The 24042-nt window shown below is 49.0% G+C and overlaps 1 protein-coding gene across 2 annotated transcripts; it reads left to right on the top strand.

Annotated features, from left to right (window-relative positions):
* Window positions 1–414: 414 nt before the first annotated feature.
* ELP6 (elongator acetyltransferase complex subunit 6) lies at window positions 415–16016 on the top strand. Of its 2 annotated transcripts, none has more exons than XM_038755869.1 (7): window positions 415–577; window positions 2182–2260; window positions 5578–5648; window positions 7501–7619; window positions 9740–9938; window positions 14325–14471; window positions 15551–16016. In XM_038755869.1, the coding sequence occupies exons 1-7, from the start codon at window positions 524–526 to the stop codon at window positions 15677–15679; spliced, it is 798 nt and encodes a 265-aa protein (XP_038611797.1). In that variant the 5' UTR covers window positions 415–523; the 3' UTR covers window positions 15680–16016. The 2 variants fall into 2 exon arrangements, with proteins under 2 accessions (XP_038611797.1, XP_038611796.1); XM_038755868.1 differs by having other exon boundaries at window positions 14202–14471.
* The last annotated feature ends 8026 nt before the right edge of the window (window positions 16017–24042 follow it).

Below are 24042 nucleotides of genomic sequence, written 5' to 3'. Positions count from 1 at the left end.
TTTGGGCCAGTCACTTCACTTCTCCGGGCCTCAGTTCCCTCATCTGTACAATGGGGGTGAAGACTGTGAGCACCCCGTGGGACAACCTGATCACCCTGTAACTTCCCTAGCTCTTAGACCAGTGCTTTGCACATAGCAAGCGGAAATACCACAGCGCATGCGCAGTCCCAGAGGAGGCAGGGCCTTACCAGGGCGCACGCGCGGCCCCCAAGGCGGCGGTGCCCTGATACAGCGCATGCGCGGTCCCAGAGGAGGCAGGGCCTACCAAGGCGCACGCGCGGCCCCAAGGGGGCGGGGCCCTGCTACAGCACACGCGCGGAAAATTAAAGCGCATGCGCGGCCCCTGAGGAGGCAGGGCCTACCAGTGCGCACGCGCGGCTCCAAAGGGGGCGGGGCCCTACTAGAGCACGCGCGCGCGCGCGCAATTTCCGTTGATTTCCGTCCCTCGTGAGTCGCCGTAGCGCGACCGCCGGTGGGGCCCTGAGTTCGAGTTCTACGACCCTCCGGCCTGTCGGAGCCCACGATGTTCCCGGAGCTCAACAACTTGCTGGACGCCTCCCCGGACAAGCCCGAGGAGGTGAAGCCGCCGGGCGGGGCGGGCGGAAGCGGCGCTCCGCGGGGCCCCTCTCCGACTACATCGCCCAGCATGCACCGCGGCCCGCGCGGTGGGGGGGGCCGCGAGGCATGCTGGGACTTGTAGTTTTCGGGTGGGGGGACAAAACGGGATCCATCAATCAGTCAACCATACTTATTGAGCGCTTACTGTGTGCAGTGCACTGTACTAAGCGCTTGGGAAGTACAAATTGGAAACATGTAGAGACGGTTCCTACTCAACAGCGGGCTCACAGTCTAGAAGGGGGGACAGGCAACAAAACAAAGCATATTAACAAAATCAAATAAATAGAACAGTAAATATGGACAAGTAAAATAGAGTAATAGATATTCGTTCATTCATTCATTCAATCATATTTACTGAGCGCTTACTGTGTGCAGAGCACTGGACTAAGCGCTTGGGAAGTCCAAGTTGGCAACATCTGGAGCCTTTTCCTTTTAATCTCATTTCTTAGGCGCTTACTACGTCACAGGCACTGTGTTCAGCGCCAGGGCAGATAATAATATCAATCAATCAATGGTATTTATTGAGCGCTTACTGTGTGCAGAGCACTGTACTAAGCGCTCGGGAAGTCCAAGTTGGCAACATCTAGAGACGGTCCCTATCCAACAGTGGGTTCAGAGTCTAGAAGGATCCTGGAGCCTTCTCCTTTTAATATCATTTCTTAGGCGCTTACTACGTCACAGGCACTGTGTTAAGCGCGGGGGCAGATAATAATATCAATCAATCAATCGTATTTATTGAGCGCTTACTATGTGCAGAGCACTGTACTGAGCGCTTGGGAAGTCCAAGTTGGCAACATCTAGAGATGGGCCCTACCCAACAGCGGGCTCACAGTCGAGAAGGGGGAGACAGAGAACAAAACAAAACATATTAACAAAATAAAATGAATAGAATAGATATATACAAGTAAAATAAATAAATTAATAGAGTAATAAATAGGTACCAACATATATACAGGTGCTGTGGGGAATCAATCAATCATATTTATTGAGCGCTTACTGTGTGCAGAGCACTGAACTAAGCGCTTGGGAAGCCCAAGTTGGCAACATCTAGAGACGGTCCCTACCCAACAGCGGGCTCACAGTCTAAAAGGGGGAGACAGAGAACAAAACCAAACATACTAACAAAATAAAATAAATAGAATAGATAGGTACAAGTAAAATAAATAGAGTAATAAATCTGTACAAACATATATCCATATATACAGGTGCTGTGGGGAAGGGAAGGAGGTAAGATGGGGGGGGATGGAGAGGGGGACGAGGGGGAGAGGAGGGAAGGGGGCTTAGTCTGGGAAGGCCTCCTGGAGGAGGTGAGCTCTCAGTAGGGCCTTATTAAAGGGGGGAGACAGACAACAAAACAATACACGTGGTCAGGTGTCAAGTCGTCAGAATAAATCGAAGTAAAGCTAGATGCACGTCATTGACAAAATTAATAGAATAGTAAATATGGGCATAATAATAATAATAATGATGGCATTTATTAAGCGCTTACTATGTGCAAAGCACCGTTCTAAGCGCTGGACATCTCCCACCCGCCTTCGTTACACTCTCTGTGCCCTCTTTCAGGGGACACTCACGCTCCTCTGCGACGTCAAGACGGATGGCAGTTTCCTCGTGCATCACTTTCTCTCCTTCTACCTCAGAGGTATCGGGCCGACGGAGGTGGGGTGGATTGAGGGGTTTTTTGGGTTGGGGGGCGTTGCGTTCAGTGCCCTGGGGGACTGGCAGGTGGGCAGAAAAGCCTTCGGGAGCGGGTCCTCCCGTCCCCTGCCACCACCGGTGCCCGTAAAATGGTCAATCAATCAATCGTATTTATTGAGCGCTTACTGTGTGCAGAGCACTGTACTGAGCGCTTGGGAAGTCCAAGTTGGCAACATAGAGAGCCGGTCCCTACCCACAGTGGGTTCACCGTCTAGAAGGATCCTGGAGCCTTCTCCTTTTAATATCGTTTCTTAGGCACTTACTACGTCACAGGCACTGTGTTAAGCGTGGGAGCAGATAATAATATCAATCAATCAATCAATCGTATTTATTGAGCGCCTACTGTGTGCAGAGCACTGTACTGAGCGCTTGGGAAGTCCAAGTTGGCAACACAGAGAGCCGGTCCCTACCCACAGTGGGTTCACCGTCTAGAAGGATCCTGGAGCCTTCTACTTTTAATATCATTTCTTAGGCGCTTACTACGTCACAGGCACTGTGTTAAGCGCGGGAGCAGATAATAATATCAATCAATCAATCGTATTTATTGAGCGCTTCCTGTGTGCAGAGCACTGGACTAAGCGCTTGGGAAGTCCAAGTTGGCAACATGGAGAGCCGGTCCCTACCCACAGTGGGTTCACCGTCTAGAAGGATCCTGGAGCCTTCTCCTTTTAATATCATTTCTTAGGCGCTTACTACGTCACAGGCACTGTGTTAAGCGCGGGAGCAGATAGTAATATCAATCAATCAATTAATCGTATTTATTGAGCGCTTACTGTGTGCAGAGCACTGGACTGAGCGCTTGGGAAGTCCAAGTTGGCAACATAGAGAGCCGGTCCCTACCCACAGTGGGTTCACCGTCTAGAAGGATCCTGGAGCCTTTTCCTTTTAATATCATTTCTTAGGCGCTTACCACGTCACAGGCACTGTGTTAAGCGCGGGAGCAGATAGTAATATCAATCAATCAATCAATCGTATTTATTGAGCGCTTACTGTGTGCAGATCACTGGACTAAGCGCTTGGGAAGTCCAAGTTGGCAACATAGAGAGCCGGTCCCTACCCACAGTGGGTTCACCGTCTAGAAGGATCCTGGAGCCTTCTCCTTTTAATATCATTTCTTAGGCGCTTACTACGTCATAGGCACTGTGTTAAGCGCAGGAGCAGATAATAATATCAATCAATCAATCGTATTTATGGAGCGCCTACTGTGTGCAGAGCACTGTACTGAGCGCTTGGGAAGTCCAAGTTGGCAACATAGAGAAGCCGGTCCCTACCCACAGTGGGTTCACCGTCTAGAAGGATCCTGGAGCCTTCTCCTTTTAATATCATTTCTTAGGCGCTTACTACGTCACAGGCACTGTGTTAAGCGTGGGAGCAGATAGTAATATCAATCAATCAATCAATCGTATTTATTGAGCGCTTACTGTGTGCAGAGCACTGGACTAAGCGCTTGGGAAGTACAAGTTGGCAACATATAGAGACAGGCCTTACCCAACAGTGGGCTCACAGGCTAGAAGGGGGAGGCAGAGAACAAAACCAAACATATTCACAAAATAAAATCAATAGAATGGGTGTGTACGAGTATAATGTCAGGCTCACCGGCCGAGAGGGGCTTCCTCAACACTCCCACCCCCCCGGTCGGACGTCCAGCAAGGCACCGCCGAAGGGGAGGGCGATTATTTTGGACTGGGTCTCAGGATGGCCACGGTTGTGGCCCCGGCTGCGTCACAGTAATCGAAATAATAATTACGCTATCTCTCTTCCTCCCTTCAAAGCCCTACTGAGAGCTCACCTCCTCCAGGAGGCCTTCCCACCCTGAGCCTTTATAATAATAATAATAATGTTGGTATTTGTTAAGCGCTTACTATGTGCCAGGCACGGTTCTAAGCGCTGGGGTAGATACAAGGTCATCAGGTTGTCCCACGGGGGGCTCCCAGTCTTCATCCCCATTTTCCAGATGAGGGAACTGAGGCCCAGAGAAGGGAAGCGACTGGCCCAAAGTCACCCAGCTGACAAGTGGCGGAGCCGGGATTTGAACCCATGACCTCTGACTCCAAAGCCTGGGCTGTTTCCACTGAGCCACGCTGCTTCCCCTAAGAGAAGACAGTCTTAACTATATGTTAAGATATTATTCTTAATAATAATAAGAATATATTTATTAAGCGCTTACTATGTGCAAAGCACTGTTCTAAGCGCTGGGAAGGTTACAGGGTGATCAGGTTGTCCCACGGGGGGCTCGTAGTCTTCATCCCCATTATTACTCTCCGTGGTGCCCGCTTCCTTTGCCCCTGGCCCCACCCCCGCTCATCACGCATCTGGCCGCCCCCTTCACTAAGCGCTTAGTACAGTGCTCTGCCCACAGTAAGCGCTCACTAAATACGACTGATGGATTTATACTGTATATATGTATGTACTGTATATATGTATATATCTATATATGTATATATCTATATATGTATATATGTTTGTACATATTTATTACTCAATTTATTGATTTTACTGAGCCTATATATACTGTATATATGTATATATCCGTATATATGTTTGTACATATTTATTGCTCTATTTTACTTGTACATATCTATCCTATTTATTTTATTTTGTTAATATGTTTGGTTGTGTTCTCTATCTCCCCCTTCTAGACTGTGAGCCCGCTGTTGGGTAGGGACCGTCTCTATATTTGCCAATTTGTACTTCCCAAGTGCTTAGTACAGTGCTCTGCACACAGTAATAAATCAATCAATCAATCAATCGTATTTATTGAGCGCTTACTGTGTGCAGAGCACTGTACTAAGCGCTTGGGAAGTACAAATTGGCAACACATAGAGACAGTCCCTACCCAACAGTGGGCTCACCGTCTAAAAGGGGGAGACGGAGAACAGAACCAAACATACCAACAAAATAAAATAAATAGGATAGAAATGTACAAGTAAAATAAATAAATAAATAAATAGAGTAATAAATATGTACAACCATATATACATATATACAGGTATATATGCATATATATACAGTAAGCGCTCAATAAATACGATTGACGACGATGATGATGAATGAACGCTCTGCGGCCAGCGCTGGGTAGGGACCGTCTGCGCTTAGTCCAGTGCTCTGCACACAGTAAGCGCTCAATAAATACGATTGATTGATTTAGGTTGCCTACTTGTACTTCCCAAGCGCTCAGAACAGTGCTTTGCACGTAGTAAGCGCTTAACAAATGCCCTTATTGTTGAATACGATTGACTGACCCTCCGATGTCTTTTCCAGCCGGTTGTAAGGTGTGTTTCGTGGCCCTTCTCCAGTCCTTCAGCCATTATAACATCGTCGCACAGAAGCTGGTAAGAGGCTGGGGCTATCTGCTGAGCGTTTTTTTTTTCTTTTTATAATGGTATTTATTAAGCGCTTACTACGTGCAAAGCACTGTTCTAAGCGCTGGAGCGTTCTTTTGGGGGGCCGGTGGCGGGGGGAGGGCTCTGAGAGTCACCCCCTTTTAGACTGTGAGCCCACTGTTGGGTAGGGACTGTCTCTATACGTTGCCAACTTGGACTTCCCAAGCGCTTAGTCCAGTGCTCTGCACACAGTAAGCGCTCAATAAATACGATTGAATGAATGAATGAATGAACAAATACCATCATTATTGTTATTATTATTATTAAAATGGGGATGAAGACCGGGAGCCCCACGCGGGACAACCTGATCACCTTGTATCCTCCCCAGCGCTTAGAACAGTGCTCTGCACATAGAGTAAGCGCTTAACAAATACCATCATCATTATTATTATTATTATTAAAATGGGGATGAAGACCGGGAGCCCCACGAGGGACAACCTGATCACCTTGAGTGCTTAGAAAAGTGCTTCGCACATAGCAGCGTGGCTCAGTGGGAAGAGCCCGGGCTTTGGAGTCGGAGGTCATGGGTTCGAATCCCGGCTCCGCCAGTTGTCAGCTGGGTGACTTTGGGCGAGTCACTTCACTTCTCTGGGCCTCAGTGACCTCATCTGTCAAATGGGGATGAAGACTGTGAGCCTCACATGGGATAACCTGATCACCTTGTAACCTCCCCAGCGCTTAGAGCAGTGCTTTGCACATAGTAAACGCTTAACAAATACCATCATCATTATTATTATGATTAAAATGGGGATGAAGACCGGGAGCCCCACGAGGGACAACCTGATCACCTTGAGTGCTTAGAAAAGTGCTTCGCACATAGCGGCGTGGCTCAGTGGGAAGAGCCCGGGCTTTGGAGTCGGAGGTCATGGGTTCGAATCCCGGCTCCGCCAGTTGTCAGCTGGGTGACTTTGGGGGAGTCACTTCACTTCTCTGGGCCTCAGTGACCTCATCTGTCAAATGGGGATGAAGACTGTGAGCCCCCCCGTGGGACAACCTGATCCCCTTGTAACCTCCCCAGCGCTTAGAACAGTGCTTTGCACATAGTAAGCGCTTAATAAATGCCATCATCATTATTATTATGATTAAAATGGGGATGAAGACCGGGAGCCCCACGAGGGACAACCTGATCACCTTGAGTGCTTAGAAAAGTGCTTCGCACATAGCGGCGTGGCTCAGTGGGAAGAGCCCGGGCTTTGGAGTCCGAGGTCATGGGTTCGAATCCCGGCTCCGCCAGTTGTCAGCTGGGTGACTTTGGGGGATTCACTTCACTTCTCTGGGCTTCAGTGACCTCATCTGTCAAATGGGGATGAAGACTGGGAGCCCCCCGTGGGACAACCTGATCCCCTTGTAACCTCCCCAGCGCTTAGAACAGTGCTTTGCACATAGTAGGCGCTTAACAAATACCATCATCATTATTATTATGATTAAAATGGGGATGAAGACCGGGAGCCCCACAAGGGACAACCTGATCACCTTGAGTGCTTAGAAAAGTGCTTCGCACATAGCGGCGTGGCTCAGTGGGAAGAGCCCGGGCTTTGGAGTCCGAGGTCATGGGTTCGAATCCCGGCTCCGCCAGTTGTCAGCTGGGTGACTTTGGGCGAGTCACTTCACTTCTCTGGGCCTCAGTGACCTCATCTGTCAAATGGGGATGAAGACTGGGAGCCTCACATGGGATAACCTGATCACCTTGTAACCTCCCCAGCGCTTAGAACAGTGCTTTGCAAATAGTAAGCGCTTAATAAATGCCGTCTTTAAGAAATACCCTCATTATCGTGTCACCCAATTTTTTTCCTCCTTCCAGGGGGTCAGCCTGGCTGCGGCCAAGGAGCGGGGCCAGCTGGTCTTCTTCGAAGGCCTCAAGTCCACTGCCGGGGCCCTCTCCGGATCCGAGGAGCCGTCCCACCCCCTTCCCTTTATCAGGTGAGTCATTTCTTCATTCAGTCGTATTTATTGAGCGCTTACTGTGTGCAGAGCACTGTACTAAGCGCTTGGGAAGTCCAAGTCGGCAAGGTACAGAGATGGTCCCTGCCCAGCGACGGGCTCACGGTCTAGAAGGGGGAGACGGACAGCAAAGCAAAACATGCGGACGGGTGTCCAGTCATCAGAAGAAATAGAAGTAAAGCTAGATAATAATAATAATAATAATAATAATAATAATAATAATAGCATTTATTAAGCGCTTACTATGTGCAAAGCACTGTTCTAAGCGCTGGGGAAGTTACAAGGTGATCAGGTTGTCCCACGGGGGGCTCACAATCTTAAATGATGATGGGTACATAAATAAATAAATGATCTATTTAATTATATTTAATATAATAAATAATGAATAATATTTTAATAATAAAAAATAAATAAAAATAATAAATAATAAATGATGGCATTTATTAAGCGCTTACTATGTGCAAAGCACTGTTCAAAGCGCTGGGGAAGTTACAAGGTAATAATCAGGTTGTCCCACGGGGGGCTCACAATCTTAAATGATGATGAATAAATAAACAAATATAAATAAATAATGTATTTACTTATATTTAATATAATAAATAATATCTTTAATGATAAAAACAAATAAATAAAATAATAAATAATAAATGATGGCATTTATTAAGCACTATGTGCAAAGCACTGTTCTAAGCGCTGGGGAAGTTACAAGGTAATCAGGTTGTCCCACGGGGGGCTCACAATCTTAAATGATGATGAATAAATAAACAAATCAATATGAATAAATAATATATTTAATTATATTCAATATAATAAACAATATCTTTAATAATAAAAATAAATAAATAAAATAATAAATGATGGCATTTATTAAACACTTACTATGTGCAAAGCAGTGTTCTAAGCGCTGGGGAGGTTACAAGGGGATCAGGTTGTCCCACGGGGGGCTCACAATCTTAAATGGTGATGAATAAATAAATAAATAAATAAGAATAAATAACTTTAATTATATTTAATATAATAAATAATAAACAATATCTTTAATAATAAAAATAAATAAATAATAAATGATGGCATTTATTAAGCACTTACTATGTGCAAAGCACTGTTCTAAGCGCTGGGGAGGTTACAAATTAATCGTGGGGCAACCTGATCACCTTTTATCCCCCCAACGCTTAGAACAGTGCTTTGCACATAGTAAGCGCTTAGCAAATGCCATCATTATTATTATTATTATTATTATCCCCATTTTCCAAATGAGGTCACTGAGACAAGCAGCGCGGCTCAGTGGAAAGAGCCTGGCCCGGTTCAAATCCCAGCTGTGTGACCTTGGGCAAGTCACTTAACTTCTCTGAGCCTCAGTTCCCTCATCGGTAAAATGGGGATGAAGACTGTGAGCCCCACGGGGGACCACCTCATCACCTTGTATCCCCCCAGCGCTTAGAACAGTGCTTTGCACATAGTAAGCACTTAACAAATGCCATCATCATCATCATCATCCATTCAATCATATTTACTGAGCGCTTACTGTGTGCAGAGCACTGTACTAAGCACTTGGGAAGTACAATTGGTTAAATTAAGATTTATTAATTTAAGCGCTTAATTTTAGTAAGCGCTGAATACGATTGATTAATAAATGTCATTAATAATAATAATAATAATAATAAGAGTAAATATGTACAAGTAAAATAGAGTAATAAATCTGTTCAAACATATATACATATATATGTATATATACATATGTAAATATATACATATAGTCGGTCCCCCCACCACCCCTTACACTGACCCTCCTCGTGGGCCTGCCTCACCTGTATATATGTTTGTACATATTTATTACTCTATTTATTCATTTTACTTGTACCTATCTATTCTATTTATTTTATTTTGTTAGTATGTTTGGTTTTGTCGTCCGTCTCCCCCTTCTAGCCTGTGAGCCCGCTGTCGGGTAGGGCCCGTCTCTAGATGTTGCCAGCTTGGACTTCCCAAGCGCTCAGTCCAGTGCTCTGCACACAGTAAGCGCTCAATAAATACGATTGATGGATTGATTGGGGCGCCGCGATTTCTCCCTCGCCGGCCATTTGTCCCCTCTGCGCATCCAGGGGCGGGAGCCGGGACCTGCGGCCGCTCTCGGACTTCGTGCGCCGGGCCCTGATGCCCCCGGACGATGCCACCGGCTCCCCGAGTCGCCCGGCGCTGCTGGTGGATGACCTGAGCGTCCTGCTCAGCCTGGGCCTGGCCCCCGTCGCTGTACTGGACTTCATCCACTCCTGTAGAGTCACCGTGTGCCGCCGGCTGAAGGTAACGGGCCGCCCCAAGCCGCCGGGGCCTCCGGGAGGGGTGGGCCTCGTCATTCCCCTTCTAGACTGGGAGCCCACTGTTGGGTAGGGACCGTCTCTAGATGTTGCCAACTTGGACTTCCCAAGCGCTTAGTACAGTGCTCTGCACACAGGAAGCGCTCAATCAATGCGATTGAATGAATGAATGAATGAATGTCTCCCCCTTCTCGACTGTGAGCCCACTGTTGGGTAGGGACCGTCTCTAGACGTCGCCAACTTGGGCTTCCCAAGCGCTTAGTCCAGTGCTCTGCACACAGTAAGCGCTCAATCAATACGATTGAATGAATGAATGAATGAATGAATGAATGTCTCCCCCTTCTAGACTGGGAGCCCACTGTTGGGTAGGGACCGTCTCTAGATGTTGCCAACTTGGGCTTCCCAAGCGATTAGTCCAGTGCTCTGCACACAGGAAGCGCTCAATCAATACGATTGAATGAATGAATGAATGAATGAATGTCTCCCCCTTCTCGACTGTGAGCCCACTGTTGGGTAGGGACCGTCTCTATACGTCGCCAACTTGGACTTCCCAAGCGCTTAGTCCAGTGCTCTGCACACAGGAAGCGCTCAATCAGTACGATTGAATGAATGAATGAATGAATGAATGAATGTCTCCCCTTTCTAGACTATGAGCCCACTGCTGGGTAGGGACCGTCTCTATACGTCGCCAACTTGGACTTCCCAAGCACTTAGTCCAGTGCTCTGCACACAGTAAGCGCTCAATCAATACGATTGAATGAATGAATGAATGAATGTCTCCCCCTTCTAGACTGTGAGCCCACTGTTGGGTAGGGACCGTCTCTAGATGTTGCCAACTTGGGCTTCCCAAGCGCTTAGTCCAGTGCTCTGCCCACAGGAAGCACTCAATCAATACGATTGAATGAATGAATGAATGAATGAATGTCTCCCCTTTCTAGACTGTGAGCCCCACTGCTGGGTAGGGACCGTCTCTATACGTCGCCAACTTGGACTTCCCAAGCCCTTAGTCCAGTGCTCTGCACACAGTAAGCGCTCAATCAATACGATTGAATGAATGAATGAATGAATGTCTCCCCCTTCTAGACTGTGAGCCCGCTGTTGGGTAAGGACCGTCTCTATACGTCGCCAACTTGGACTTCCCAAGCGCTTAGTCCAGTGCTCTGCACACAGGAAGCGCTCAATCAATACGATTGAATGAATGAATTTATTACTCTATTTTACTGGTCCATATTTATTATTCTATTTATTTGATTTGGTTAATATGTTTTGTTGTCCGTCTCCCCCTTCTAGACTGTGAGCCCACTGTTGGGTAGGGACCGTCTCTAGAAGTTGCCAACTTGGACTTCCCAAGCGCTTAGTCCAGTGCTCTGCACACAGGAAGCGCTCAATAAATACGATTGAATGAATGAATGAATTTATTACTCTATTTTACTAGTCCATATTTACTATTCTATTTATTTTATTTTGTTAGTATGTTTTGTTTTGTTGTCTGTCTCCCCCTTCTAGACTGTGAGCCCACTGTTGGGTAGGGACCGGCTCTAGATGTTGCCAACTTGGACTTCCCAAGCGCTTATTACAGTGCTCTGCACACAGTAAGCGCTCAATAAATACGATTGAATGAATGAATGAATGAATTTATTACTCTATTTTACTTGTCCAGATTTACTATTCTATGTATTTTGTTAATACGTTTTGTTTTGTTGTCTGTCTCCCCCTTTTAGACTGTGAGCCCGCTGTTGGGTAGGGACCGTCTCTCTATGTTGCCAACTTGGACTTCCCAAGTGCTTAGTCCAGTGCTCTGCACACAGTAAGCGCTCAATAAATACGATTGAATGAATGAATGAATTTATTACTTTATTTTACTGGTCCATATTTACTATTCTATTTATTTTATTTTGTTAATGTGTTTTGTTTCCTGTCTCCCCCTTCTAGACTGTGAACCCGCTGTTGGGTAGGGGACCGTCTCTAGATGTTGCCAACTTGGACTTCCCAAGCGCTTAGTACAGTGCTCTGCACACAGTAAGCGCTCAATAAATACGATTGATTGATTGATTCCCTTCATTGTCCTTGGGGTCCCTGGTCAATCCATCGGTCAGTGGTATTTGTGAAGCGCTTACCGTGTGCACAGGGCCGTACTGAGCGCTTGGGAGAGGATGGTAGACTGGGTTTTTTTTTTTTTAATGGCATTTATTAAGCGCTTACTACGTGCAAAGCACTGTTCTAAGCGCTGGGGAGGTTACAAATTCATCCATTCAATCGTATTTACTGAGCACTTACTGTGTGCAGAGCACTGTACTAAGCGCTTGGGAAGTACAAGTTGGCAACATTCAAGTTGGCAACAAATGGCCACAGGCATTGAGAAGCAGCGTGGCTCGGTGGAAAGAGCCCGGGCTTTGGAGTCCGAGGTCACGGGTTTGAATCCCGCCTCCGCCACATGTCTGCTGTGTGACCTTGGGCAAGTCACTTCACTTCTCTGGGCCTCAGTTCCCTCATCTGGAAAATGGGGATGAAGACTGGGAGCCCCCCGTGGGACAGCTTGATCACCTTGTATCCCCTCCAGTGCTTAGAACAGTGCTCTGCACATAGTAAGCGCTCAACAAATGCCATCATTATTATTCTCTTCATCGTTCTTGGTGTCCCTGGTCAATCCATTGGTCAGTGGTATTTGTGGAGCGCTTACTGTGTACACAGGGCCGTACTGAGCGCTTGGGAGAGGACGGTAAACTGTTTTTTTTTTTTTTTAATGGCATTTATTAAGCGCTTACTATGTGCACAGCACTGTTCTAAGTGCTGGGGAGGTTACAAGGTGATTGATTGATTGATGGTGATATTTATTAAGCACTTACTATGTGCAAAGCGCTGTTCTAAGCGCTGGGGAGGTTACAAGGTGACTGATGATATTTATTAAGCGCTTACTATGTGCAAAGCACTGTTTTAAGTGCTGGGGAGGTTACAAGGTGATTGATGATATTAATTAAGTGCTTACTATGTGCAAAGCACTGTTCTAAGTGAGAAGCAGCATGGCTCAGTGGAAAGAGCCCGGGCTTTGGAGTCCGAGGTCATGGGTTCAAATCCCGGCCCCCGCCAGTTGTCAGCTGGGTGACTTGGGGCAGGGCACTTCACTTCTCTGGGCCTCAGTTACCTCATTCTGGAAAATGGGGATGAAGACTGTGAGCACCCCACCATGGGACCACCCGATTACCTGTATCTTAGAACAGTGCTTGGCACGTAATAATAATAATAACGTTGGTATTTGTTAAGCGCTTACTATGTGCCAAGCACCGTTCTAAGATACAAGGTAATCGGGTGGTCCCATGGAGGGGGGAGCTCACAGTCTTCGTAATAATAATAATAGTAATAATAACAATATAATAATAATGTTGGTATTTGTTAAGCGCTTACTATGTGCCAAGCACCGTTCTAAGATACAAGGTAATCGGGTGGTCCCACGTTGGGGGGGGGGGGGGGCTCACAGTCTTCGTCCCCATTTTAATAATAATAATAATAATAATAATAATAATGTTGGTATTTGTTAAGCGCTTACTATGTGCCAAGCACCGTTCTAAGATACAAGGTAATTGGGTGGTCCCATGGGGGTGGGGGGGCTCACAGTCTTCGTCCCCATTTTAATAATAATAATAATAATAATAATAATAATAATAATAATAATAATAATGTTGGTATTTGTTAAGCGTTTACTATGTGCCAAGCACTGTTCTGAGATACAAGGTAATCGGGTGGTCCCACGGGTGGGGGGGCTCACAGTCTTCGTCCCCATTTTAATAATAATAACAATAATAATAATAATAATAATGTTGGTATTTGTTAAGCGCTTACTATGTGCCAAGCACCGTTCTAAGATACAAGGTAATCGGGTGGTCCCACGGGTGGGGGGGCTCACAGTCTTTGTTCCCATTTTAATAATAATAATAATAATAATATTGTTGGTATTTGTTAAGCGCTTACTATGTGCCAAGCACCGTTCTAAGATACAAGGTAATTGGGTGGTCCCATGGGGGTGGGGGGGCTCACAGTCTTCGTCCCCATTTTAATAATAATAATAATAATAATAATAATAATAATGTTGGTATTTGTTAAGCGCTTACTATGTGCCAAGCACCGTTCTAAGATACAGGGTAATCGGGTGGTCCCACGGGGGGGGGGGGGGGGGGGCCTCACAGTCTTCGTCCCCATTTTAATAATAATAATAATAATAATAATAATAATAATGATGTTGGTATTTGTTAAGCGCTTACTATTATTAAAGCTGGAGAGGCCCAAAGTGGGGCAGCACGGTCGGGTCCGGGGTCCCCCGACCCCCCGCTCGCCAGGCCGTTCACCGCCCGTCCCCCATCCCCCCGGCGCTCCGCAGGGCAACGTGGTGGTCCTGGCGCACGACGGCGGCGACGGCGAGGACGAGGAGAACGACCTGCTGGTCAACGCCCTGGGCCACCAGAGCGGCCTGATCCTCCGGGCCGAGGGCCTGGCCACCGGCTTCTGCGAGGACGTCCACGGGCAGGTAGCCTGGGCCCCCCGGGGGGTGCGGAGGTGGGCCTCAACGGGCACGGAGACGGACCGTTTCCATCGAGGGGAGAGCTCAATAAATACGATTGAATGAATGAATGAATGAATGTCTCCCCCTTCTAGACTGTGAGCCCACTGTTGGGTAGGGGCCGTCTCTAGACGTCACCAACTTGGACTTCCCAAGCGCTTAGTCCGGTGCTCTGCACACAGGAAGCGCTCAATAAATACGATTGAATGAATTAATGAATGAATGTCTCCCCCTTCTAGACTGTGAGCCCACTGTCGGGTAGGGACCGTCTCTATACGTCGCCAACTTGGACTTCCCAAGCGCTTAGTCCGGTGCTCTGCACGCAGGAAGCGCTCAATAAAGACGATTGCATGAATTAATGAATGAATGTCTCCCCCTTCTAGACTGTGAGCCCGCTGTTGGGTAGGGACCATCTCTATACGTCGCCAACTTGGACTTCCCAAGCGCTTAGTCCGGTGCTCTGCACGCAGGAAGCGCTCAATAAATACGATTGCATGAATTAATGAATGAATGCCTCCCCCTTCTAGACTGTGAGCCCACTGTTGGGTAGGGGCCGTCTCTAGATGTTGCCAACTTGGACTTCCCAAGCGCTTAGTCCGGTGCTCTGCACACAGGAAGCGCTCAATAAATACGATTGAATGAATTAATGAATGAATGTCTCCCCCTTCTAGACTGTGAGCCCGCTGTTGGGTAGGGACTGTCTCTATACGTCGCCAACTTGGACTTCCCAAGCGCTTAGTCCAGTGCTCTGCACACAGTAAGCACTCAATCAATACGATTGATTGATTGACTTCCCACCCCGGCGGAGAATCCGCCAACCGGGCAGGGCCCAAGGGGGGAAAACGGTTGGACGGGCGGCCCGGGAAGAGAAAGACCGAGGTGGTCCCGCCAACCATTTCTAGACTGTGAGCCCGCTGTCGGGTAGGGACCGTCTCTATGTGTTTCCGACTTGTCCTTCCCAAGCGCTTAGTCCAGTGCTCGGCACACAGTAAGCGCTCAATAAATACGATTGATTGATTGATTGATTTCCCTCCCCGTCTCCGCAGCTGACCATCAGGCGCCGGGGGCCACCCTGGCTGAAAGCGAAGCGGGAGCCCCTTCAGATCTACCAGTATAAAATCCAGGACAAGAGCGTCTCGTTTTTCGCCCGGGGGATGTCCGCCGCCGGGCCGTGAGCCGGGCCGCTGCCCGCCGTGGAGGCCCGACGGGACGTTCGGGGGGGGTTGGGATGAGCTAAGCGACGGGACCCCCCTCGTCGAGCCCCCCGTACCACTGCGCTCCACGGACTCTGCCGCTCTGGGGGAGGGCGTTGGGCCTGGTCATCCCAATCCAGGCTTCGCCACGGGACGCACGGCCGGCCTGGTCCTCGGCACGGATGCCTTCCGGGTGCATGGGGTCCGCCGGGACAACCCCCGGGATCGATGGTCCTCGAGGAGCCGAAGGAGGAATTTTAGACTGTGAGCCCACTGTTGGGTAGGGACTGTCTCTATATGTTGCCAACTTGTACTTCCCAAGCGCTTAGTACAGTGCTCTGCACACAGTAAGCGCTCAATAAATACGATTGATTGATTGAACGAATGGATGGATGGATAGACTGTGAGCCCACTGTTGGGTAGGGACTGTCTCTATATGTTGCCAACTTGTACTTCCCAAGCTATTAGTACAGTGCTCTGCACACAGTATGCGCTCAATAAATACGATTGATTGATTGATTGATTGGATGGATGGATGGATGGATGGATGGATGAATGAATGAATGAGCTCCGGGCCCGGCGGCTAGAGGGCGCCGGCGGGCGGGCGGCATAGCGCATGCGCGTGCGCGCAGAAGGGGGGCGGTGCAAATATGTGCGGCGGTAGAGTGCCCATGCGCGCGGAAGGGGGCGGTGTAAGTGCGCATGCGCTCGGAGGGGGTCCGTGTAAGTTCGCGCGGCGCAGGGCGGGCGCGCATGCGTGCGGGAGGGGGCGGGGTAAGTATGCACTGTACTAGGCGGTTGGGAATCAATCAATCGTATTTATTGAGCGCTTACTGTGTGCAGAGCAGTGTGCTAAGCGCTTGGGAAGTACAAGTTGGCAACATCTAGAGACGGTCCCTACCCAACAGTGGGCTCACAGTCTAGAAGGGGGAGACAGAGAACAAAACCAAACATACTAACAAAATAAAATAAATAGAATAGATAGGTACAAGTAAGATAAATAGAGTAATAAATATGTGCAAACATATATACAGGTGCTGTGGGGAAGGGAAGGAGGTAAGATGGGGGGGTGGAGAATACGTATAGGGACGGTCCCTACCCAACAGTGGCCTCACAGTCCCCATCCCCCCGCCTTACCTCCTTCCCCTCTCCACAGCACCTGTGTGTATATATATATATATATGTTTGTACAGATTTATTACTCTACTTGTACATATTCTTATTTATTTGATTTTGTTAATATGTTTTGTCATCGGTGCCCCCCTTCTAGACTGTGAGCCCGTTGTCGGGTAGGGACCGTCTCTAGATGTTACCAACTTGTACCTACCAAGCGCTTAGTCCAGTGCTGTGTACACAGTAAGCGCTCAATAAATACGATTAAATGAATGAATGAATGAGCAAATCTAGCTCTCTTCCTCCCTTCAAGGCCCTACTGAGAGCTCACCTCCTCCAGGAGGCTTTCCCAGACTGAGCCCCCTCCTTTCTCTCCCCCTCGCCCCCCTCTCCATCCCATCTTACCTCCTTCCCTTCCCCACTGCACCTGTATATATGTTTGTATATATTTATTACTCTATTTATTAATTTTACTTGTACATATCTATTTATTTTATTTTGTTAGTATGTTCGGTTTTGTTCTCTGTCTTCCCCTTCTAGTCTGTGAGCCAGCTGTTGGGTCGGGACTGTCTCTATATGTTGCCAACTTGTACTTTCCAAGCGCTTAGTACAGTGCTCTGCACACAGTAAGCACTCAATAAATACGATTGATTGATTGATTGACCCCCCCCTCCTTCCTCTCCCCCTCCTTTCTCTCCCTAACCCCCCCCCCCCCGCCGCCTTACCTCTTTCCCCTCTCCACAGCACCTGGATATATGCACATATGTGTTTATTACGCTATTTATTTTATTTGTACATATTTATTCTCTTTATTTCATTTTGTTAATATGTTTTGTTTTGTTCTCTGTCTCTCTATATGCTGCCAACTTGTCCTTCCCAAGCGCTCAGTCCAGTGCTCTGCACACAGTAAGCGCTCCATAATTACGATTGATTGAATGAAGGAGTGAATGACTGAATGCGCTCGGGAGGTGGGGCGCGCATGCGCTCAGGCGGTGGGGCGGGGATGCGCTCAAGAGGTGGGGCGCGCACGCGCTCAGGAGGTGGGACGCGCTCAGGAGGTGGGGCGCGCATGCGCTAAGGCGGTGGGGCGCGGAGGCGCTCAGGAGGTGGGACGCGCATGCGCCCTGGAGGTGGTGCGCGCTCAGGAGGTGGGACGCGCATGCGCTCCGGTGCGCACGCGCTCAGGGGGGTGGGGCGCGCATGCGCTCGGGCGGTGGGCGGGGCGGGAGCACGTGCAGCGGGAAGGGGGAGGTGAGGGGGGGGAAGGGGGCGGGGCCTCGCGCCCGTGTGTGCGCGCGCACGAAGAACCGGCCTGGGCCCGCCCCCCCCACACCCACACACACACACACACAAACACACACACACACACACCCCTGCTCTTCCTCAGCCGCCTCAGCGCCCTCCTCCTCCTCCTCTTCTTCCTCCTCCTCCTCCTCCTCTTCCTCGTCGTCGTCCTCCCGAGGAGCGCAGGTAGGGGAGGCCTCCGCCATTGCCCGCCGAGGGGGAAACAGAGGCCCCGTCAGGCCTCGCCCCTCCCCCACCGTGTGCGTCTGTCTGCGCGTGCGCGACGGGGGGGGGCGCCGCCACGAGGGGGCTCTGTGCGCACGTGGGCCACACAACGTGTGTGTGTGTGTGTTTGTGTGTCCCTGAGGGTGTGGGGCTGTCACTGTCTTTGTGTGTCTCTGACTGTGTGGGCCTGTGTGGGTCCGTCACTGGCTTTGTGTGTGTGTGTGTGTCTTTGTGTGTCTGTCTCTGTGTATCGCTGTGTGTGTGTGTCACTGTTTGTGTGTCGTCTGTGTGTCCCTGTGTCTCTGACTGTGTGGGCCCGTCATTGTCTTTCTGTGTGTGTGTGTGTGTGTGTGTGTATCTGTGTCTGTGTGTGTCTCTGTGTGGGGCTGTGTGTGTCTGTCACTGTCTTTCCCTGTGTGTCTCACTGTCTTTGTGTGTCTCTGTGTGGGCCTGTGTGGGCCCGTCACTGTCTTTCTGTGTGTGTGGTGTGTGTCTTTGTGTGTCTGTCTCTGTGTATCGCTGTGTGTGTGTGTCACTGTTTGTGTGTCGTCTGTCTCTGTGTGTCTCTGACTGTGTGGGTCTGTCACTATCTGTGTGTCTCTGACTGTGTGGGCCCGTCACTGTCTTTGTGTGTGTGTGTGTGTGTGTGTGTATCTGTGTCTGTGTGTGTCTCTGTGTGGGGCTGTGTGCGTCTGTCACTGTCTTTCCCTGTGTGTCTCACTGTCTTTGTGTGTCTCTGTGTGGGCCTGTGTGGGCCCGTCACTGTCTTTCTCTGTGTGTGTGTGTGTGTGTGTGTGTGTGTGTCTTTGTGTGTCTGTCTCTGTGTATCGCTGTGTGTGTGTCACTGTTTGTGTGTCGTCTGTGTCTGTGTGTCTCTGACGGTGTGGGTCTGTCACTGTGTGTCTCTGACTGTGTGGGCCCGTCATTGTCTTTCTGTGTGTGTGTGTGTGTGTGTGTGTGTGTGTGTGTGTATCTGTGTCTGTGTGTGTCTCTGTGTGGGGCTGTGTGTGTCTGTCACTGTCTTTCCCTGTGTGTCTCACTGTCTTTGTGTGTCTCTGTGTGGGCCTGTGTGGGCCCGTCACTGTCTTTCTCTGTGTGTGTGTGTGTGTGTGTCTTTGTGTGTCTGTCTCTGTGTATCGCTGTGTGTGTGTGTCACTGTGTGTCGTCTGTGTCTGTGTGTCTCTGTGTGGGTCTGTCACTGTCTGTGTGTCTCTGACTGTGTGGGCCCGTCATTGTCTTTCTGTGTGTGTGTGTGTATCTGTGTCTGTGTGTGTCTCTGTGTGGGGCTGTGTGTGTCTGTCACTGTCTTTCCCTGTGTGTCTGTCTCTGTGTATCGCTGTGTGTGTGTGTGTGTGTCTTTGTGTGTCTGTCTCTGTGTATCGCTGTGTGTGTGTCACTGTTTGTGTGTCGTCTGTGTCTGTGTGTCTCTGTGTGGGTCTGTCACTGTCTGTGTGTCTCTGACTGTGTGGGCCCGTCATTGTCTTTCTGTGTGTGTGTGTGTATCTGTGTCTGTGTGTGTCTCTGTGTGGGGCTGTGTGTGTCTGTCACTGTCTTTCCCTGTGTGTCTGTCTCTGTGTATCGCTGTGTGTCTGTCCGTGTCTGTGTCTTTCTCTGTGTGTCTGTCCCTGCGTCTCCGTGTGGGGCTGCGTGTGTGTCTGTCTCTGTGTGTGTCTGTCACTGTCTTTGTGTGTCTGTCTCTGTTTGTCTCTGCGTCTGTCTGTGTGTGTCTGTCACTGTCTTTGTGTGTCTGTCTCTGTGTATCTCTGTGTGTGTGTCTGTCTTTGTGTGTCTCTGTGGCTGTCTCTGTGTGTCTGTCTCTGTGTGGGGCTGTGTGTGTCTGTCTGTGTCTTTCTCTGTGTGCCTGTTTCTGTGGTTGTCTCTGTGTGTCTCTGTGTGTCCGTGTCTTTCTCTGTGTGTCTGTCTCTGCGTGGGGCTGTGTGTCTGTCACTGTCTTTCTCTGTGTGTCTGTCTCTGTGTGGGGCTGTGTGTGTCTGTCTCTTTGTATCTCTGTGTCTCTCTGTCTCTGTGTGTCTGTGTCTTTCTCTGTGTGCCTGTCTCTGTGGTTGTCTCTGTGTGTCCGTGTCTGTCTCTGTGGCTGTCTCTGTGTGTCTGTGTGTGTGTTTCTTTGTGTGTCTGTCTCTGCGTCTGTCTCTGTGTGGGGCTGTGTGTGTCTGTCACTGTCATTGTGTGTCTGTGTATCTATGTGTGTGTCTGTCTCTGTGTGTCTGAATCTTTCTATGTGTCTTTGTGTGTCTTTCTCTGTGTGTCTGTGTGTCTTTCCCTGTGGCTGTCTCTGTGTGTCTGTGTGTGTGTTTGTGTCTTTCTCTGTGTGTCTGTCTCTGCGTCTGTCTCTGTGTGGGGCTGTGTGTGTCTGTCACTGTCATTGTGTGTCTGTGTATCTATGTGTGTGTCTGTCTCTGTGTGTCTGAATCTTTCTATGTGTCTTTGTGTGTCTTTGTGTGTCTGTGTGTCTTTCTCTGTGTCTGTCTCTGTGTGTCTTTCTCTGTGTCTGTCTCTGTGTGTCTGTGTCTACATTCTCCGTATGTTTGTCTCTGTGTGTGTGTGTGTGTGTGTGTCTTTGTATGTGTCTGTGTGTTCGTCTCTGTTTGTGTCTGTCTCTGTGTGTGTCTGTGTCTGTGTGTGTTTGTCTATGTGTGTGTCTGTGTATCTGTCAGTGTTTCTGTCTCTGTGTCTGTATGTGTGTGTGTCTCTGTGTATTTAGTCACTTAAATTAAGTCACTTAACTTCTCTGTGCCTCAGTTCCCTCCTCTGTAAAATGGGGATTAAGACTGTGAGCCCCAGGTGGGACAACCTGCTCACCTTGTAACCTCCCCAGCGCTTAGAACAGTGCTTTGCACATAGCAAGCGCTTAACAAATACCATTATTATTATTCATTCAGTCGCATTTATTGAGCGCTTCCTGTGTGCAGAGCACTGTACTAAGCGCTTGGGAAGTCCAAGTCGGCCACACATAGAGACGGTCCCTACCCAACAACGGGCTCACAGTCTAGAAGGTGTGTCTATCTGTGGATGTGTGTCCTGAACGCCAACTCCCGCCCCCCGCCGCCTCTGGGTCTGTTAGATTGTTCTATTGTGCTTCCCAAGCGCTTAGTACAGTGCTCTGCACGCAGTAGGCGCTCAATAAATACGATTGATTGATTGATTGACTCTCCGCAGCGCTTCATCCAGTGCTCTGCACACCGAAGGTGCTCCATAAATACGGTGGACTGACAGGCTGATTGACTGGCTCTACTTGGGGCTGTTTTGTTGTTGTTGTTGTTGTTGCTGTTGTTGTTGTTGTTGCTGTTGTTGTTGTTGTTGTTGTTGTTGTTGTTGTTGTAAGAACATCTTAGGCCCCGCTGACATATTTGGGGGGTGGACTGGGCCCGGCCAGGCCAGCGAGCCGTCGCCCAACATCTCCTCCTCTTCTTCTTCCTCCTCCTCCTCCTCCGCAGCGTGGCTCAGTGGAAAGAGCCCGGGCTTTGGAGTCCGAGGTCCTGGGTTCAAATCCCGGCGCCGCCAACCGTCAGCTGGGTGACTTTGGGCAAGTCGCTTCACTTCTCTGCGCCTCAGTTCCCTCATCCGGAAAATGGGGATGAAGACTGGGAGCCCCCCGAGGGACCCCCTGATCACCTTGTAACGTCCCCGGCGCTTAGAGAAGCAGCGTGGCTCAGTGGGAAGAGCCCGGGCTTGGGAGTCAGAGGTCATGGGTTCGAGTTCCGGCTCTGCCACGTGCCTGCTGTGTGACCTTGGGAAGTCACTTAACTTTTATTCATTTATTTTACTTGTACATATCTATCCTATTTATTTTATTTTGTTTTGTTCTCTGTCTCCCCCTTCTAGACTGGGAGCCCACTGTTGGGTAGGGACCGTCTCTAGATGTTGCCAACTCGTACTTCCCAAGCGCTTAGTACAGTGCTCTGCACACAGTAAGCGCTCAATAAATATGACTGATTGATTCTCTGAGCCTCAGTTCCCTCATCTGTAAAATGGGGATGAAGACTGTGAGCCCCACATGGGACAACCTGATCACCTTGTATCCCCCCCCCAGCGCTTAGAACGGTGCTTTGCACATAGTAAGCGCTTAACAAATGCCATCATTATTATTATTATTATTATAGTAAGCGCTTAACAAATGCCATCATCATCATCATCATCATCATTAAAACAATGATGATTGTTAGGTTGTGCTCACAATTTTAGACTGTGAGCCCACTGTTGGGTAGGGACTGTCTCTATATGTTGCCAATTTGTACTCCCCAAGCGCTTAGGACAGTGCTCTGCACATAGTAAGCGCTCAATAAATATGATTGATAAAACAATGCTTTGCACATAGTGCTAAATTAATGCCTTGGGTAGGGACTGTCTCTATATGTTGCCAATTTGTACTTCCCAAGCGCTTAGTACAGTGCAACAAATGCCATCATCATCATCATCATCATTAAAACAATGCTTTGCACATAGTAAGTGCTAAATAAATGCCTTTATTATTATTATTATTATTCTCCTCCTCCTCCCCCTCCTTCTTCTCCCCCCCTTTCTTCTCCTCCTCCTCTTCCTCCTCCTCCTTCTCCTTGTTCCCCTTCTTCTTCACGATGATGGTATTAAGCGCTTACTCTGTGCCGAGCACTGTCCTAAGCGCTGGGGGAGATACAAGGTGATGAGGTTGTCCCACGTGGGGCTCGCAGTCTTCATCCCCATTTGACAGACGAGGGGACCGAGGCCCAGAGAGGTGAAGTGACTGGCCCAAAGTCACACAGCAGACAGGTGGAGAAGTCACGACTTCCGACTCTGGCCCCTGAGCCACGATGGTATTTGTTAAGCGCTTACTATGTGCCAGGCACCGAGGAACACCGGGTGATCAGGTTGTCCCACGTGGGGCTCACGGTCTTCATCCCCATTTTCCAGATGAGGGAACTGAGGCCCAGAGAAGGGAAGCGACCTGCCCAAAGTCACACAGCCGACGGGCGGTGGAGCCGGGATTAGAACTCACAACCTCTGGCTCCCAAGGCCACGAAAACCCAGACTGAGCCCCCTCCTTCCTCTCCCCCTCTTCCCCCCTCCATCCCCCCCATCTTACCTCCTTCCCTTCCCCACAGCACCTGGATATATGGATATATGTTTGTACGGATTTATTACTCTATTTATTGATTGCTTTTACTTGTACATATTTATTCTACTTATTTTATTTTGTGGATATGTTTGGTTTGGTTCTCTGTCTCCCCCTTCTAGACTGTGAGCCCACTGTCGGGTAGGGACCGTCTCTAGATGTTGCCAACTTCCCAAGCGCTTAGTACAGTGCTCTGCACACAGTAAGCGCTCAGTAAATACGATTTTGGGCAAGTCACTTCTCTGGGCCTCAGTTCCCTCATCTGGAAAATGGGGGTGAAGACTGGGAGCCCCCCGGGGGACAACCTGATCACCTTGTAACATCCCCAGCACTTAGAACAGTGCTTTGCACATAATAAGCGCTTACAAATACCATCATTATTAATATTATTCCCCACCCTCAATGACCTCACAGTCTAAAGAAGCAGCGTGGCTCAGTGGAAAGAGCCCGGGCTCTGGAGTCAGCGGTCGTGGGTTCAAATCTAGGCTCCGCCACTTAGCTGTGTGACTTTAGGCAAGTCACTTCACTTCTCTGGGCCTCAGTTCCCTCATCTGGAAAATGGGGAGGAAGACTGGGAGCCCCCCGGGGGACAACCTGATCACCTTGTAACCTC

The sequence above is a fragment of the Tachyglossus aculeatus genome, chromosome 13 (genome assembly GCF_015852505.1).
Source record: "Tachyglossus aculeatus isolate mTacAcu1 chromosome 13, mTacAcu1.pri, whole genome shotgun sequence".
NCBI classification, from domain to species: domain Eukaryota; kingdom Metazoa; phylum Chordata; class Mammalia; order Monotremata; family Tachyglossidae; genus Tachyglossus; species Tachyglossus aculeatus.
This window is presented reverse-complemented; position numbering and strand designations above follow the sequence as displayed.